Source organism: Rutidosis leptorrhynchoides, chromosome 4 (genome assembly GCF_046630445.1).
Source record: "Rutidosis leptorrhynchoides isolate AG116_Rl617_1_P2 chromosome 4, CSIRO_AGI_Rlap_v1, whole genome shotgun sequence".
NCBI classification, from domain to species: domain Eukaryota; kingdom Viridiplantae; phylum Streptophyta; class Magnoliopsida; order Asterales; family Asteraceae; genus Rutidosis; species Rutidosis leptorrhynchoides.
The window spans coordinates 9,525,849-9,542,728 of NC_092336.1; the positions used below are offsets into that span (position 1 = coordinate 9,525,849).

The 16,880-nt window shown below is 31.1% G+C and overlaps 1 protein-coding gene across 1 annotated transcript; it reads left to right on the forward strand.

The window, feature by feature from the left end:
* Positions 1-1,134: 1,134 nt before the first annotated feature.
* Positions 1,135-7,340, forward strand: LOC139904576 (signal recognition particle subunit SRP54 2-like). Its single transcript, XM_071886490.1, has 9 exons — positions 1,135-1,412; positions 3,691-3,790; positions 3,918-4,071; positions 4,834-4,984; positions 5,081-5,229; positions 5,431-5,531; positions 5,788-5,945; positions 6,058-6,172; positions 6,766-7,340. Exons 1-9 carry the CDS (start codon positions 1,182-1,184, stop codon positions 7,101-7,103), a joined length of 1,497 nt encoding a protein of 498 aa, XP_071742591.1. The 5' UTR covers positions 1,135-1,181; the 3' UTR covers positions 7,104-7,340.
* The last annotated feature ends 9,540 nt before the right edge of the window (positions 7,341-16,880 follow it).

Below are 16,880 nucleotides of genomic sequence, written 5' to 3' on the forward strand. Positions count from 1 at the left end.
TATGTATCTTCTTTCTCAAATTATAATCTTCTTAGGTCAAGAATATAATAAAGCTTGTTAGCGTCCTACTTAAAAAAAATTCATAATATGATAAAAACTCCTCAAATCTCGAAAAATCGTATATAATTAAACCTTTTCATTTTGATAATCGGATAAAAAAAAGTTTACTTGAAATCCCATAAGTGTCAAAAACAAATCATATCCAAAATCAAAAATCCAAAATGTCAAAATGTTTGAAAAATTCAACAAAAGACACATCCAAAAACGAAAAACAAAAATGACTCGGTCACAACCTGGTTGCGAAAAGTATTTACCGATCATCACCAGGTCACGACTTGAAACAAAAAAGCAAAATTAAAACAAAAGTTGAAAAAAGTTTATGTTTTAATGTTTTATGATCGAACAATGATAATCAAAAACCATTTAACTTTTCTTTTTTCTGAAGTAAGAGGAAATATTGACAATACTTTTCGAAGAGCATATTGTTACGTATTATGAATGTTTAAAAGTGTACTATCGTCAATCTGTCATAATAATATTACATTATTACTTAAAATATGAAATATTATTATTGTTATTGTATTTAACTAGTACATATTATTATTTAGAGCATACATGGTAGACACCATTTTACCGCACAAATGCTACTGGAACAATGTCGGATGGTGTTTTGCCAATCTGGACACGATGTTTTGGTGCATCGTCACTCGTGAAACACCGGCTTCATCTTTTTCAATTATTGCATTCGAATTTTTTTGTTTTATTTGTATGTTAAGGATTTGGAGCTTGAAGAAAAGTTGAAAACTTAAATGGAAATAGAAATGTATTGAAACCAAGGAGATGAATGTGAGTTAAATGAGAAATTAAAAGAAATTAAAAATTAGATAAAAATATCCTCACGTGCCATGCACATGACTGATTTTAACGAAAGATTGTAACGGTTGTTAGGTTGAAAAACACAAGTGGCTACCATGCAATTTTAATCAAATGTTAGGGACCAACAGCGTAATTTTGTCAAAAAAATTAACAGAATCCGGGTGAGACCGGTTAATCCAGCGACATACTTGTTTATCCCCTTTCCCATCCAAACCCTAAATCTGAAACCCTTATTACAAAGCATAATTTCCCCAAATTACGGTTTCAGATTCTCTCCTGAGCAGATTAACAGAAATTAATCAAAGATGGTGTTAGCAGAGTTAGGTGGGAGCATTTCACGTGCTCTCCAGCAGATGAGCAATGCAACGATCATCGATGAAAAAGTTCTTAACGAGTGTCTAAATGAAATCTCCCGCGCTCTTCTTCAATCCGATGTTCAATTCAAACTTGTTCGTGAAATGCAAGTCAATATTAAGAAGATCGTTAATCTCGATGATCTTGCTGCTGGACATAACAAACGAAGAATCATCCAGCAGGTTTATATAACCTAACTCAATTTTTTTTTTCAATGCTGTGTAGTTTAAGAGAATTACATGTGTATGTGTGTTTATTATCATGTAGCTGAATTGATATGTTAATTTGATTTGATCCGTTTTTAGTTCATTAATGATATGACTATGTGGCTGCTTTGATGAATTGAGTTCAATTGAATGAACCTGATTGAGTGTGTATATATACTTATAAGGGTTGGCTATTGACTTATTGTTAAACAAATGTTAACGTTACAAGAATTACATGTACTGTGCTGACATGTGGCACTTGGTGTATCACTTGTCGTAATGCGCGGTACTAAATTTACATATCATGGCCACATTTTGTATAATTCGTTTTAATGAACCTACCCCATTAACTATATACATGTACAACTTTTTTTGCTGATCACGTGTAGTTAGTTGGTTTGGGCTGTTTCTCGTTTGTCAGTTGGACTGTGAATAGATACAAATCGAATACAACAGTCAGTGATATGTGGAGTTTCAAGTAATCCAGATCATATTTATTCTCTTATTACATTCACTCTGCTTAAGTTAAATTTCAAAACTTTATGTGGACATAGTGATCTGATTAATTGTATTTATTCACTTATTGGTAACTATAAGATACACTCTTTTGGCTTTTTATTACACTCGCTGCCTTTGGTGGACAAAATAATGTGGTTGTATTTAATATTTTGATGTTTCGAATTTAAAGAGTCTATGGTTACCATCTCACACTCAAATATGCGTATGAGAATTTAGTAGTTTTGATTACAATGTATTTATATTTATGTATGAACTAATTAACCCCCAATTCCTTTGAATGCACTATGATGTCCTGAAACAGAAAAAGTGGAAAGAGCAATCAGTGTGCGTTATAACCATTTTTTCATAATATCTAAACGTGTGTGTGTGAGAGAGATTGATTCTAGCTTATTAAAGTTGTTTATGAGATCAGTGGAAATCATCTATATAATATCCATTATGATAGTGAAAAGCTTGTGGCTATGCTCTGGATGACAGAAATGTTGTTGGGTTCACATTTTTTTTTTTTTTTCTTTTTCTTTTTAAACTAAGATTTGCTTGAATTTTGAGAACTTTCTCAACAGTGACATAATCTGATTAATGTTATTTATGAAAGACATTTGAGCAACAAGCTAGAGCATACTAACATAAATCACGAGTCACCCTGCACTCTATATTTTTGGAAACGTTTGGATTATGATTTGCGTAATCTACATTCCCAATCATTTATTACATTTTATCAAACTATTGTAGTTTGCAATTAGCGTTCCAGAAACTGTAGGATCGTGATTTGGATAGCAAAAATGCGACACAGGATTAAGCTGTGCCGTGTTACAATTTGGAGATTGTGACATCACCAGTTGTTGGAAAATTGAATGAAAAAATCTGCATTTAGTAGATTTATGTGATGATTTAAGTAGCAAGTTTGATAATACTTGACCGACTCACTGACTTTAATCTGGAATTTATTTATTAAGAACTCAATGAGTCGAAGTTCGAGAACTGATTCAATGGAAGGTTTCAAAAACATTTAATGGTACAGAAACATTTGATCAGAGAAGTTACATTCTCCATGGCCCAGAAAAATCTGAAATTCAAAACTTTAAATTCACTTTGAAGAGCAATTAATGCATCCCAGAATCCGATTGGTTGTGTGTTACGTATTAGACTATCACTTAGAGAATTTTATTTGCATGGTATGAACATATATATTTCAGTGAATTAGATTTTTTTGCAACACGTTCAAATTTCAAATTACCAGACCAATCCAATTGAGTCTACTCCTACTCGTACCAAATTTTAGGGGCATAGGCGTAGAGAACTGTGTTCTCCATCCACATTCCCGCCCCAAAAACTTCCCAGTTCCCGTGCCAAAATGCTCCCAGTTCCATGTGACTATGAGCTAGAGATGCTAATTAATGATCATTGTTGCTAGCTTGTACACTGATACACAGAACCTTTTTACCCTTTGAACGGCTATCTGTTACCCTAACACAATGAAATAATGCAACGACGGATGGGATTATTATAGATATTTGTATGCATTGAAAGAAAGTTGATTGTAACACCTGCCTATTCCTTTTGTTCTTGTAAACCTTGTAATCATCCTTGAACATGAGCTAGTGTTAGGAACGACTGTTTGGTTTCTGTTGGTTATTTTTGTTTATCTCCTATGTATTCTTCACTGTTAGACAAAATTATGTGGTATCTATTATATGTAAGTTTTCGCCATTTGATAATGATTTATCATTTTTAGGCTATTTTTAGCGAGCTCTGCAAGATGTTAGATCCCGGGAAGCCGTCTTTCACACCTAAAAAAAGCAAACCAAGTGTTGTCATGTTTGTGGGTCTACAAGGTATTTTGGTCACATATATTATGTTGTTTATATATGTAATGCGGTACTACCACGTAATCATATATTAACTTGCAGTGTATTCTGACTTTACATTCTCGATGACGTGTTTATTGACTTAATAATTCAGGTTCCGGAAAAACGACAACCTGTACAAAGTATGCATATCACCACCAGAAGAAGGGCTGGAAACCAGCTCTGGTTTGTGCAGATACATTCAGAGCTGGTGCTTTTGATCAACTAAAACAGAATGCAACAAAGGCCAAGATTCCGTTCTATGGAAGGTTAGTTTGCTTATCTATTAAATGCGCACCCATACATCTATTATATCTGATAGCAAGGACCATTATGAGTCTACTTTGAATTAGTTAATGCCTGAGTAAACCGATCAGTTAGGACTTACAGTGTTAGGAGAAATAATAACACTTGATAGTTAACTGGACTTTACTGAACGGTGCAAAGATAAAGTTTCGATTTTAGACATAAAGTCATGTTTATGCATCAAGGGTTTGTAACCGGTTGGAACAAGTAGGCTCACTTGCTACATCTTAATTAGTCTTTATGTTTATGCATCAACGGTTTGTAACCGGTTGGAACAAGTAGGCTTACTTGCTACATCTTAATTAGTCACTCATCCTAACTATCGTCATAATAGTATGGGAATTGATCTTCACACCTCCAAAATTGACGTGATGATGACAGCACCACAAATATGCGTATAGGGTGTTGTACGACATCCAATGATACTTGATAGGGTGATATTGTGGTGTGCACATGGTCTGCACTCTACAAATGATCTTTATTTTAGTATATGCAAATAGAGTATATAGTCTTCATAGAGCCTTTATTAAGTTCATAAGAAAGCAAATATGTTTGTCATCTTATGATATACTTTTGTATGCAGACTTGTATGTTGGTGAAATATAGCAACCCTTATTTCTCAAGGACGAGTGATACAAGATACTATGAGACCACCTGTTTTACATATAATAAGTCGCTAGTATATATTACCTGTTGCACCACTAAACTCTGTATTCTGCCTACAGTTATATGGAGTCGGACCCTGTAAAAATTGCAGTTGAAGGTGTTGAGAGGTTCAAGAAGGAAAACTGTGATCTGATTATTGTTGATACAAGTGGTCGGCACAAACAAGAAGTGGCTCTCTTCGAAGAGATGCGTCAAGTTGCTGAAGCGACGGTATAGTTAATTTGTCGCCTTCATTGAGATATTTTTCATTTTATGTACTTGAATGCTGCTGAGAGTTGCTAAAGGCTTGTGTATCTAATGGTGCAGAAACCAGATCTTGTTATCTTTGTCATGGATAGCAGTATCGGTCAAGCCGCATTTGATCAAGCTCAAGCATTTAAGCAGAGTGTTGCTGTTGGAGCTGTAATTGTTACTAAAATGGACGGCCATGCTAAGGGAGGTGGAGCTCTTAGTGCGTAAGTGTTGTTTTCTTGATGTTGTGTTATTCATATGCTTTGATAACAGTACCATTTTTTCTTACCAAATGCTGAAAAAAAATATCTGACTGATAGAAGAAGTGCAATAAGATTATGCATTTTGTATCTATGAGGCTAACCCTATTTTGGTGAGATTCAAGTTTTTTATATAAAGATCATTTTTTGTTCCTCTATATGCAGAGTTGCAGCAACAAAAAGCCCAGTCATATTCATCGGAACCGGTGAACATATGGATGAGTTTGAAGTTTTTGATGTTAAACCATTTGTCAACCGCCTACTAGGTTTGCACCAATTTGTTTTTTGATATAACTAGCTAAGAGGTTATAAATATGTAAAATACACTACAGGTCAATTTGGACCCATTTTGTTTATAATTATGATTATGATTTTGAAGTGTCTACCTTGAGTGCTTGACCTATTTCGGATAAAGTATATATCCAAATCAACTCGCTAAAAAGTAAATGGGTCAAAACTGCCCCCTCTCTTTACATATGCACTGGCAGTATATCTGAAAGTTGTTTTGCATCGAACTACTAGGCATGGGTGACTTGTCTGGATTCATGGACAAAATCCAAGAAGTTGTTCCTATGGATCAGCAGCCTGAGCTTCTTCAAAAGCTCTCGGAAGGAAATTTCACAATGAGGATTATGTATGAGCAATTTCAAAACTTGCTCAAAATGGGTCCTATCAATCAGGTTCACCATTCTATTACATGATTCTATTAAGTTGGATTTTTAGGTTATATGATAAAACCCGACTTATAATTCTGCAGTTTCATGTATTTATTTTCTTACTTTCATCACGTAGGTTTTCTCAATGCTTCCAGGATTTAGTTCAGAGTTGATGCCTAAAGGCCATGAAAAGGAAAGCCAGGCAAAGATTAAAAGATACATGACAATGATGGATTCAATGACTAACGAAGGTTGGTTAAACTTAGAGGTGACAAAATGGCTGGGTTGGGCAAGTTGGGTAACCAGTTATAGGATCCAGCGAAAACGAGTACTTTGGTATGCGTCCGACAGTTGATCCAAAAGTTTTTGTCCAAAAATTTAGATCCTTTTTTTAGAAGGGCAATTTGTATATATTGATAACTCAACTTTGGTCCGATATCTGTTTTGGTTAGCACATTTTATTTGAGCTCACGAAAAGGCTCAAGCTTTCAAAATGTCATCAGGGTCAAAGTGACCAACGCATCATCATTCTGATCAAGATAACTAGATCAGACCAAAATTTGTTTTTATGCAATTTGCTAATTTGTTAACACTCCGTGTGTTAAATATGACAACGAGTTAGGTCAGCTCAATAATGATCTGGTTTTGAAGTAAAATAATTTGGGAGGGTTTACGCATTTAAATTGTACTTCAAGTGACTTTCACCTGTTTGACGCATTTCCTTTTTAGCTTCTACTTACACCTGTTTGTCCCAACAGAGTTCAAACATCTCCGAATCTTCTTGTATTTTATTGAACATGTCAAAGTTGCCACCTCCATTATAAACTACCTTTTCTATTTGCAGAGTTGGATAGCACGAATCCAAAACTCATGAATGAATCTAGGATGATGCGAATAGCAAGAGGTGCGGGTCGCCAAGTGAGGGAAGTTGTTGAAATGTTTGAAGAATATAAACGATTGGCAAAGATCTGGAGCAAGATGAAGGGTCTTAAAATACCTAAAAAGGGAGATATGAGTTCATTATCTAGAAACATGAACGCACAACACATGAGTAAGGTTCTCCCTCCTCAAATGCTAAAGCAGATCGGTGGCATGGGTGGCTTACAAAATTTGATGAAACAAATGGGTTCTGGCAAAGGCATGGGAGATATGATGGGTATGTTTGGTGGTGGCGACAAGTAATTCGTCAAATCGGTTAGCTTAGCACAATCGTATGGTAGATGGTTGGGTCATGGGCTAGCCCAAGAGAAGGTTAGAAATCTTGAAACAAAGATAATTTCTTTCAAACAAAGAAACATATACTTGTGTAAGATATACTTTCATATGCCGATAATTTGTTATAAACTAAGAACACATAAAAAGCGTTCTAGTCTCAACTTAATGTTTTTTAAGTAAGAATTTCAAGGGATATTTTTTAAATATGAACAAGCTTCATTTCGAAAACAAACAGATTATATAGTTCACTGAAATAATAAATCCTTGAAAAATGAAGGTTCGTTCATATAATTTTTAGAATATACTCCGTAAATTAATTCTATCAACAAGCTTTCACTATTTGCAAAACACACCCTTACCCCTTACCCCTTACCCTTACCCTTACCAGACGATTACTAAATTTAGGTATAACCGAACAGTTGGTCATAGTTGTACCAATAATTATGTCGTTGGTTGGGTAACTGTGGTTGTATTGTAGGATAAAGTCTATAGAAAGCATGCAGAGGCAATCACTTCTATAGTCTTCTCAAGGGCCCCAAAACTATTCTGTTTTACTATAACAAGGCATATAACTTTACTACCCAAATTATATAACCAGCCCAAGATAGCATAATGGTTTAGGTCTTGATGTCCTTGCAACATATCTTGAGGTCTTCGTGAAAATGAGCGGAAACGGTCATAACCCTGTTAGCCCTCGTAAGTTTGAGTAAAATACTCGGTCTTCTTTGATAACCTGAGAGTGGAAAACCGATGAATTCCAGGGAAAGCAAGCAGCTGCGCTCACTTTTATGCTTTTCAAGGACATTAAACCATTTTGTTTTGCTAACTAAATTATAATTATAATTATATTATATCATGCTTCAGTTATAGATTGATAACAATCTTTTGTAGACTTAGAAATCCAATTTCCAGACACTTTCAATATACACATATAAAAACGCCCATAATAGATTAAGAAGATAAGACTGAACAGACTCGAATGCACAAGTACTACGTACTATAAGAGTTTCGATTGTACAATACATAATTCATTCTATATACTTGAGCACAGCAATGAATTTCCGGTTGCATTTCTTTGTACGAAGTATATGTAATTGAAAACGTAAGTCGACAACACTGGTTTAAAATCTTTTTGCACTCCATTCCCTTTGAATCATGTAATTTGAGTATGATAAAGATGATGTCTTATTGCACTATGGACTGTGGATGTAGGTTGGGTATTTGGTGTTTAGTGAGATTTTTGTATGAAATAAGGTAGTACAATTGGGCTAGAGAATGAAGAGAAAACGTGTGGGCGTGATGCATCATATCAATATCAACATTTCAATATTAGTAAAATAATAAAAACCATACAATAAAAATTGTCATTTTTGGGACACCAGCCTGCGATTTCATGTCCTGTCTAAAATTCAGGCCCCATCTCTTCCTCTCTATTATTACAAACGTTACGGTATTCAATCTTAATTTGGTCACAATTCTTTTCCAAAAATTAAGATTTCAATCCAATTTTACTTTTTAACCTGTTATTCTATTTTCATATGGATTTGCTAGCTAGTGTTCAATTGTTCATATAAATAACCATTTAAATATTCAACTATCTGAAGTTAGGCACGAACTTATTCGGTCTCTTTAAGTTATTCTTCCTAAAATATAGAGTAATAGAGATGAAATAAGTCTTAAGAGACTTACTTCTTTTTTTTAACACCAGTAAGAAATCATACAGGGGTACTTAACTACCCACGCGTTCATCTTCTACAGTTGCACAACCCGCCTCCAAGTGCTGCCCAAGAGGTAACCTGATCCAATCCGAGGGCATGAGCGGTAAAACCCCCTCCACCATTGTCCCCGCAACGCGATGTGTGGAAGGCACCCTTGGGTGGAATTCAAGGGTAAAGGGGTAACCTTGTGTGCAATATTGCACCCTCAGGAGTCGAACTCCCGATCTCTCGTTAAGAGAGGCAGACCACTACCACATGAGCTAGAACACAAGTTTAAGATAAACGTAATAAGCATTTTGAAACAATTACTCAGTATATTATTAGGTAAATTAAGGAGGAATAAAAGGTGGAAGTTTTAGAAGGTGAAATAGAGTGTTAAATCCTCTGCAAGTGCAGGCTTGGTTGGCTCCATTGCACACGCATCCAACTGTCCCATTTGGTCCTTTTGCTTTCCGTCTGCTGTCTTTATATATTTTTATTTTTTATTACACTATTATTTTTCTAATATCTCATCTTTTTAAAATAATTCTGACCATTGATCATCTGGAAGGTATGGTGTGCTATTGTCACCCATACCATATCTTCACTTGTACTCCATCCTTCATTTTGGTTTTTAATTTACCCATATTCCTTTTGTTATATACCCCAAACATGTAGCTTCCTCATCTTTGACTTGATATAACCATCTCAAAGTATTATACTTGTTGAAATTCTAACATACGTACGCATTCTCATAAAAAGATTTCAGATTCAAACCTATGTAAAAGGGTTGGAAATGATCACACGATATATAACTTAGTTAAACTGCATACATCCGAGTAAAATAGCAGTTGCCCAAGAACTTTATGCATTTTACATAGTGTAATTTTTGTCTTCATATGATATCTCATGAGTCATGATACAGTGATTAGGGTTGGTTTAACTTTTTTATTAATTTATTTATTTTTTTATTTTAATATCTTGTGAATATGTGGTTTGATTTTAGTATTATAATTTCATACATGTTATATATATACTCCTAATCATAGATGTGTGCATGCATGCTTCACTTAAGATTGGGTAAACCACATATGTAAAAATTGATTTGGCCATAATCTCGTTCTGATACAAACTATTAGATAAAAAAAAAACCCCTACTCGGAACCACTGCCGGAATTGATGTGTTTCCGGGTACCGTCGATCGGGTTCGGGTTTCTGCCCGAACGTGTGTGTTACGTGCAAATGATGAGGGTCGTTGAAAGAAATGATCTACTGATGCAAAAAAATCGCTGTTAAAAAAAAAAAAAATTTAGATAAAAAAAATAAATTGTTATTGTTATTGACTTATTGTTATCGGTATCGTTATCGGTGTCGGATCTAAAAATGGTACTCACTAGTTAAAACCCAAAAAAAATCTACTAGATGGCTTATTTAATTTTAACGGTATCACTAGTTTAAAACTCAAAAATTTTTCCACCTAATCGCGTATTTTACTTTTGTTCCGTGCTACCACTCATAACAGAGTACAGTACATCCCGATTATTATTGTTATTGTTATTGTTATTATTTTCAATTATTATTATTATTATTATTATTATTATTATTATTATTATGAAATTCATTAACTGACACGGAATTCATAAATGATTAACGCTAATAACCACCACTTCTATTGGTGTATGTGTGTGTGTGGTAGGCAATGATTTTGATGCAGTGAAAGTAAAAAAAAAAAAAAACAAAACAAAACAAAAAAAAAAAAAAATCTGTATATGTTTCTGTGCAAAATAAGGCTGCTTCAGTTGTTTTTCTTCCATGTTCATGTTACTTACCTTCGCATACGTACGTTACGTAGTGTGGTCCTCGTCTCATCTGATCCCAGCTGCCATCATCACTCAATGTCCTACCTACCGCCCTTTCCCTATCCTATGCTTCTTCCATCGCTCACGGGTATAATATCATAATACTATCATCTACCGTACGTCTGCAGAATCATATCATTAATCATAATTATTATCATATTATATTATATTATATTATATAAATAATCATCTCATAATAGTTGGACAAGAAATTCCAAGTTCAGACTTGCAGCATATCTTGGCTAGATCAACAAATTAAAGGGTTGAATACGTACTTAACAATCCTAATATATCTGGTTAGTCTGTATGCCTGAATACATGAACAGAAAAAGACTTATTTGTTTATTATATATAGAAAAATTATAATTAACCCTTATATATTGCGTTAGTCTCCTTATGGGTTAGTGGTCTGTCTTTTTTAGCGAGAAATCAGAATTTCGACTCTCATGGAGTGCAACATTGCACACAAAGTTGCCCCTTAACCATTGATTTCCGCCCAATAGTGCCTTCCGCACATCGCATTGCAGGGTAAGTTGGGGAGGGGTTTTTATCGCTCATGCTCTCGCATTGCAGGGCAACAGTTGGGAACTGGTTATGCAATTGCAGGAGATGAACGCGTAAGTGATTTAATACCCCTTAGTGATCCTGAATTGGTGTTAAAAAAAACGTAAATATATTGCATTATACATGGCTAAAAATAAAACCTAAAAATTACTGTAGTATAACCCATACAGTATTAAATAACTCTCCCCTGCCTTTGTGGCTTTGTTACATCACCTATCAAAGAAACATATATAATATCACTAAATAGCTATATATCTCTCTCTCACACATTTTTTTTTTCTCACACACATAATATATAATATACCCTAAGAATTGTATTATAAATAACTTTAGGCTTCAATTCATTAAGTATCACTTTACACACACTTTACACACACTCATAATTCTTTCTTCTCACTCTCTATGTGTTATTGAAGTAAAAGATATGCATTTGTATGCATTATGCACCTATATACAAGTCCTCGTCATGTTTTTCCACAGCTTTCTTGAACTTTTTAATTTACGCATACCATCAACCTTCTTTAACTAAATTGATGAATTATGTGGTTTTGCTAAGAAGCTCAAGAAAGCTGTGGGAGGAAATGACGATTCTTGGACTTATTTTTTCTCAATTGATATTCATGATGTTGAGTATACAATGCCAATTAGTATTACGCGTACTTCAATTGTAAGTTTATTTAATTACCTACTTATTAATATTTGTTGCCCATTTCAGTTGTTACTGTTCTTCAAGTTACATGTCTCAGTTCTTACTCTTTTACCGTACATAAGCCTAATTGTTTATTACTTTTCATCACGTTACATGTCTCAATTTTTACTCTTATTGTTTTTCTTTTTTCTTTTTAATTCTTTATATAGAAGTATATAATACGTAGTAGTATTTTAATTTCAAAGGGAAGAGTATGCACACTATCAATTTTTTAGCAGTACATTAGTAAAGGTGCTTTAATTTACAGTGTTATATAATATAAAAATAAAAATTTACTTAATATTTTTAAGCAAATTAGTACTCCTATACAACTATAAAAACAATAGTGGTCTTCAAATCATCAACTACTTTCAATTTTTTTCACGAAGGTCAAGGTTGTGGACCAACAAAAGGACGACTGATGTAATCATTGAAAAATCAGCTAAGAAACGAATGCTTCGAGAGACGTTAATGATTACACAGTGTAAGTTAACTGCCAGTGGTAGCAATTATTAGTAGTAAAATTAAAGAACTGGTACTTTTAGCAGGTTTTTGCGTTTCAAACACTTGTGTAGTTGTACTTGTGCATTACGGAGAGAAGTAGTTGAGGGTTTGAAAATTGAAATTACATTGAACCATACTTTTATTTTGTTATAGCCTTACAGGTTTTGGGTCTAATTGTATTTAAATTGAAGAATAACAAAATTAATTGAGTTGCTACTAGAAACTCATTACTCTTTCCGTTTTAATTTAGTAGTTAAGTTTTTCATTCTATTAATATAAACAAAGAATAATAATTAAGGTAAAATATTTTATATCTCCCTCTCTATACTAATTTTTTATTTATTAAAACTGTTAAGTAAATAATAAGTATCGTATATTAATTATAATTTTAAAATGGTCTATTAAATTGGAACATATGGAGTAAATTAAAATTATTATTAACTTGTGTTGTAAATCATGTATTGGTGGTCTGCCTCTCTTAGCAAGAGGTTAAGAGTTCGACTCTCGTTGGTGCAACATTGTACACAAAGTTACCCCTTTACTCTTGAATTTCACCCAAGAGTGTTTTTTGCACATCGCGTTATGTCCTCAGATTTAATGACCCGTCCTAATCCATCAGGACGAATACATTACATTTGGATACATCGCGAGGTACTTGACCTCTATATGATACATTTTACAAACATTGCATTAGTTTTTAAAAGACAAACTTTCATTACATCGAAAGTTGACGGCATGCATACCATTCCATAATATATCCAACTATAATTGACTTAATAATAATCTTGATGAACTCAACGACTAGAATGCAACGTCTTTTGAAATATGTCATGAATGAGTTCAAGTAATATCTCTAAAATGAGCAAATGCACAGCGGAAGATTTTTTTCATACCTGAGAATAAACATGCTTAAAAGTGTCAACCAAAAGGTTGGTGAGTTCATTAGTTTATCATAATCAATCATTTCCATTAATTTAATAGACCACAAGGTTTTCATTTTTCATTTCTCATAAACATCATCTCATATCAGGCATTTCGCAAACTGCATAGAGATAAAAATCATTCATATGGTGAACGCTTGATAACCGAACTAACAGGATGCATATAGAATATCCTCATCATTCCGGGACTCTCATCGGACATGATAATCGAAGTACTAAAGCATTCGTAACCCGAATGGGACGTGTCAAGGTCCATAGATATATCTTTAGGATTCGCGTCAATTAGGGGCCATTTCCCTAATTCTTAGGCTACCAAGCTATAAAAAGGGGCATATTCGATTCGATAATCCAACCATAGAATGTAGTTTTGATTACTTGTGTCTATTTCATAAAACATTTATAAAAGCAGTGCATGTATTCTTAGCCCAAAAATATATATTGCAAAAGCATTTAAAAAGGGAGCAAATGAAACTCACAATACGATATTTTGTAGTAAAAATATTCATACGACGATACTGAACAATGCAGGGTTGGCCTCGGATTCACGAACCTATATCATTTGTATATCTATTAATAAATATAATGGAAATCACATTCATCAATTTATTAATATATATATTTTTTATATATTTGTAGTTATATAGAATTTATACTACATCCTATTTAAAAACGTTTACTTATTTTATATCTTAGATTATATGTTACCTATATATTTATTTTGTATATGTTTTTAAAATGATTAATTTCTATATGAAATTTTAGTATAATTATAGTATACGTAATAAGTATATTTTTATATACAAAATATTTATTTATAAAAAAATGCTAGTTTTGATAATACTGACTCTTTTAATAATAATAATAACTTTAATAATAATGTTAACACTAATAACGAAAATGATAATGGTAATAATAATAATAATAATAATAGTATTTATGTTAATAATAATACTAATAATTATAAAATAATACAAAGTCTAATATTCATGATAATAATAATAAGTTTTTATTACTTTCATAATACTAATAATAATAATAATCATAATCATAATAATAATGATAATAGTTATGATAGTAATTATAATGATAATACTACTAATTATAAAGATAATACTAGTATTACTAGTAATACTTTTAATAATAATAATACTAGTAACAACATTAGTAATCACAATAATTAAGATAATAATAATAATAATTATGATGATAATAATCATAATAATAATAATAATAATAATAATAATAATAATAATAATAATAATAATAATAATAATAATAATAATAATAATAAAAGAAAGTAGGCTACCTTTAAGAAAATCGGTCTAAAAAAAATACTGCCTCAACAGGGATTCGAACCCATGACCACTCGTTAACCCGACAACACCCTAAACCATTGAGCTGCTGCCCATTTTCCTGATTTATATCGAAACCCAATTCATTTAACCCGATTTATTTTCCATTTAATTTCTTCTTCATCTGCACTAATCCAATCGACCAGACCAGGGATCGATATTAACTCGTACGAATTTCTTAACTAGTTTTAGGATTAAAACAAGATATAGACATGATTAACAAGAGTTTAAATCGATTGAAAAGAGAAAGAAAAAAAAAAGATAGAAGCACAGACCTGCTGTCGCGTATGTGTTTAAAAAAAAAATTATTTCCATTTAGAGAACGTTTTGGACAAAGTTTATAACACGAATTTAGTTTCAAATTACTCCTATAATCTTTAGGAATCATCAATTCGACTTGAAACATCCAAACAGATTCGAATTTCTCGATGAACTCTTAATTTGACTTTTTGAATTAAAGGCTTGACTTCGAAAATTAGAACTCGTTAATATAAATTGAAACTTGATATTTTGCAGAAAGATTACATAAATGATTCCTAACACAACCCTATTTCCAGATTTTGCTAATTCATTTAAAAATTGACTTTTGTAATTTGAAGTCAATAACAGAGGTTATCGGCTTCTTGTATTATTTTTTTTAATTTTGTTTGATTTTAGAAAATTCACAGAGATGGGTGTTGTGTGATTGATAACGGTAGTGGAAGGTTAAAATGGATTGCCTATCATCCTGATGTGTTCGATTTATATAAATTGAAAGAATTGACAGAAAATAATTGAAGCAGATAAGATAAAAATAAAAAAAAAATATGAGAACGATTGGTAATAGATTTTGTTCATATTGTAATTGATTGGTACGATTTTAAACAATCATCTACAGAAAGAAAACGACTTGCACAGATTCGAATTTACCAAATCTCTATATACAGTTTTCATATAATGGATATTAATAAATAATAAATAATGAATTAATAATTAATAATTATAATTATATTAATTATAATCAAAAATACTAATAATAATAATAATAATAATAATAATAATAATAATAATAATAATAATAATAATAATAATAATAATAATAATAATAATAATAATAATAAGAGTAATATTAATAATAAGTCACAATAATAATTTTAGTGAAATTTATAATAATAATAATAATATTATTATTATTAATGATAATTATAATAATAATACTAATTATATTGATATTAATAATAATATTAGTAATAATAATATATATCAAATTTCATATATATATATATATATATATATATATATATATATATATATATATATAATATTTTTTTTAAATTAATAACACTAGTATTGATATTATTATTAAAAGTAATAACAATATTATTGTATCAACTATATTTATACTTAAATTTAATATATTAGTATTTCATATATTTAGATCATGTAATATAACTATATAATATATATATTATATAATATTTTTATATATTTTAATAATAGTAATATCTAATAATAAGGAAGATATAACAAATTACATGTTTCCATAATAAGATTAATAATACTGATATCGATATTAGTAATAACAAAAGTAATAATAATAAAATTATAACAAATACATTTTTTTTACTTGTAATTACATTTAATTATTAATATATTATATGATAATGTATGTTGAACATTTACTGTTTATATATTTTATGTATATTACCATATAATCATAATTATTAATAAGAATCACATATATATTCATTCATTTTGATAATACTTAATTATTTTGCTTATTTTACAATTTTTAATTCTTAATTAGTTAAAGTGCATTTATTTTATTTATTTAAAAATATTTATATATTTATATTTATATTTATATTTATATTTATATTTATATTTATATATATATATATATATATATATATATATATATATATATATATACACATATATATATATATATATATATATATATATATATATATATATATATATTTACATTTTTATTTATACAAAGTTGTTCGTGAATCGTCGAAAATAGTCAAAGGTCAATTGCATATATGAAACAGTTCAAAATTTTTGAGACTTCAACATTACAGACTTTGCTTATCATGTCGGAAACATTCAAAGATTAAGTTTAAATTTGGTCGAAAATTTCCAGGTCGTCACAGT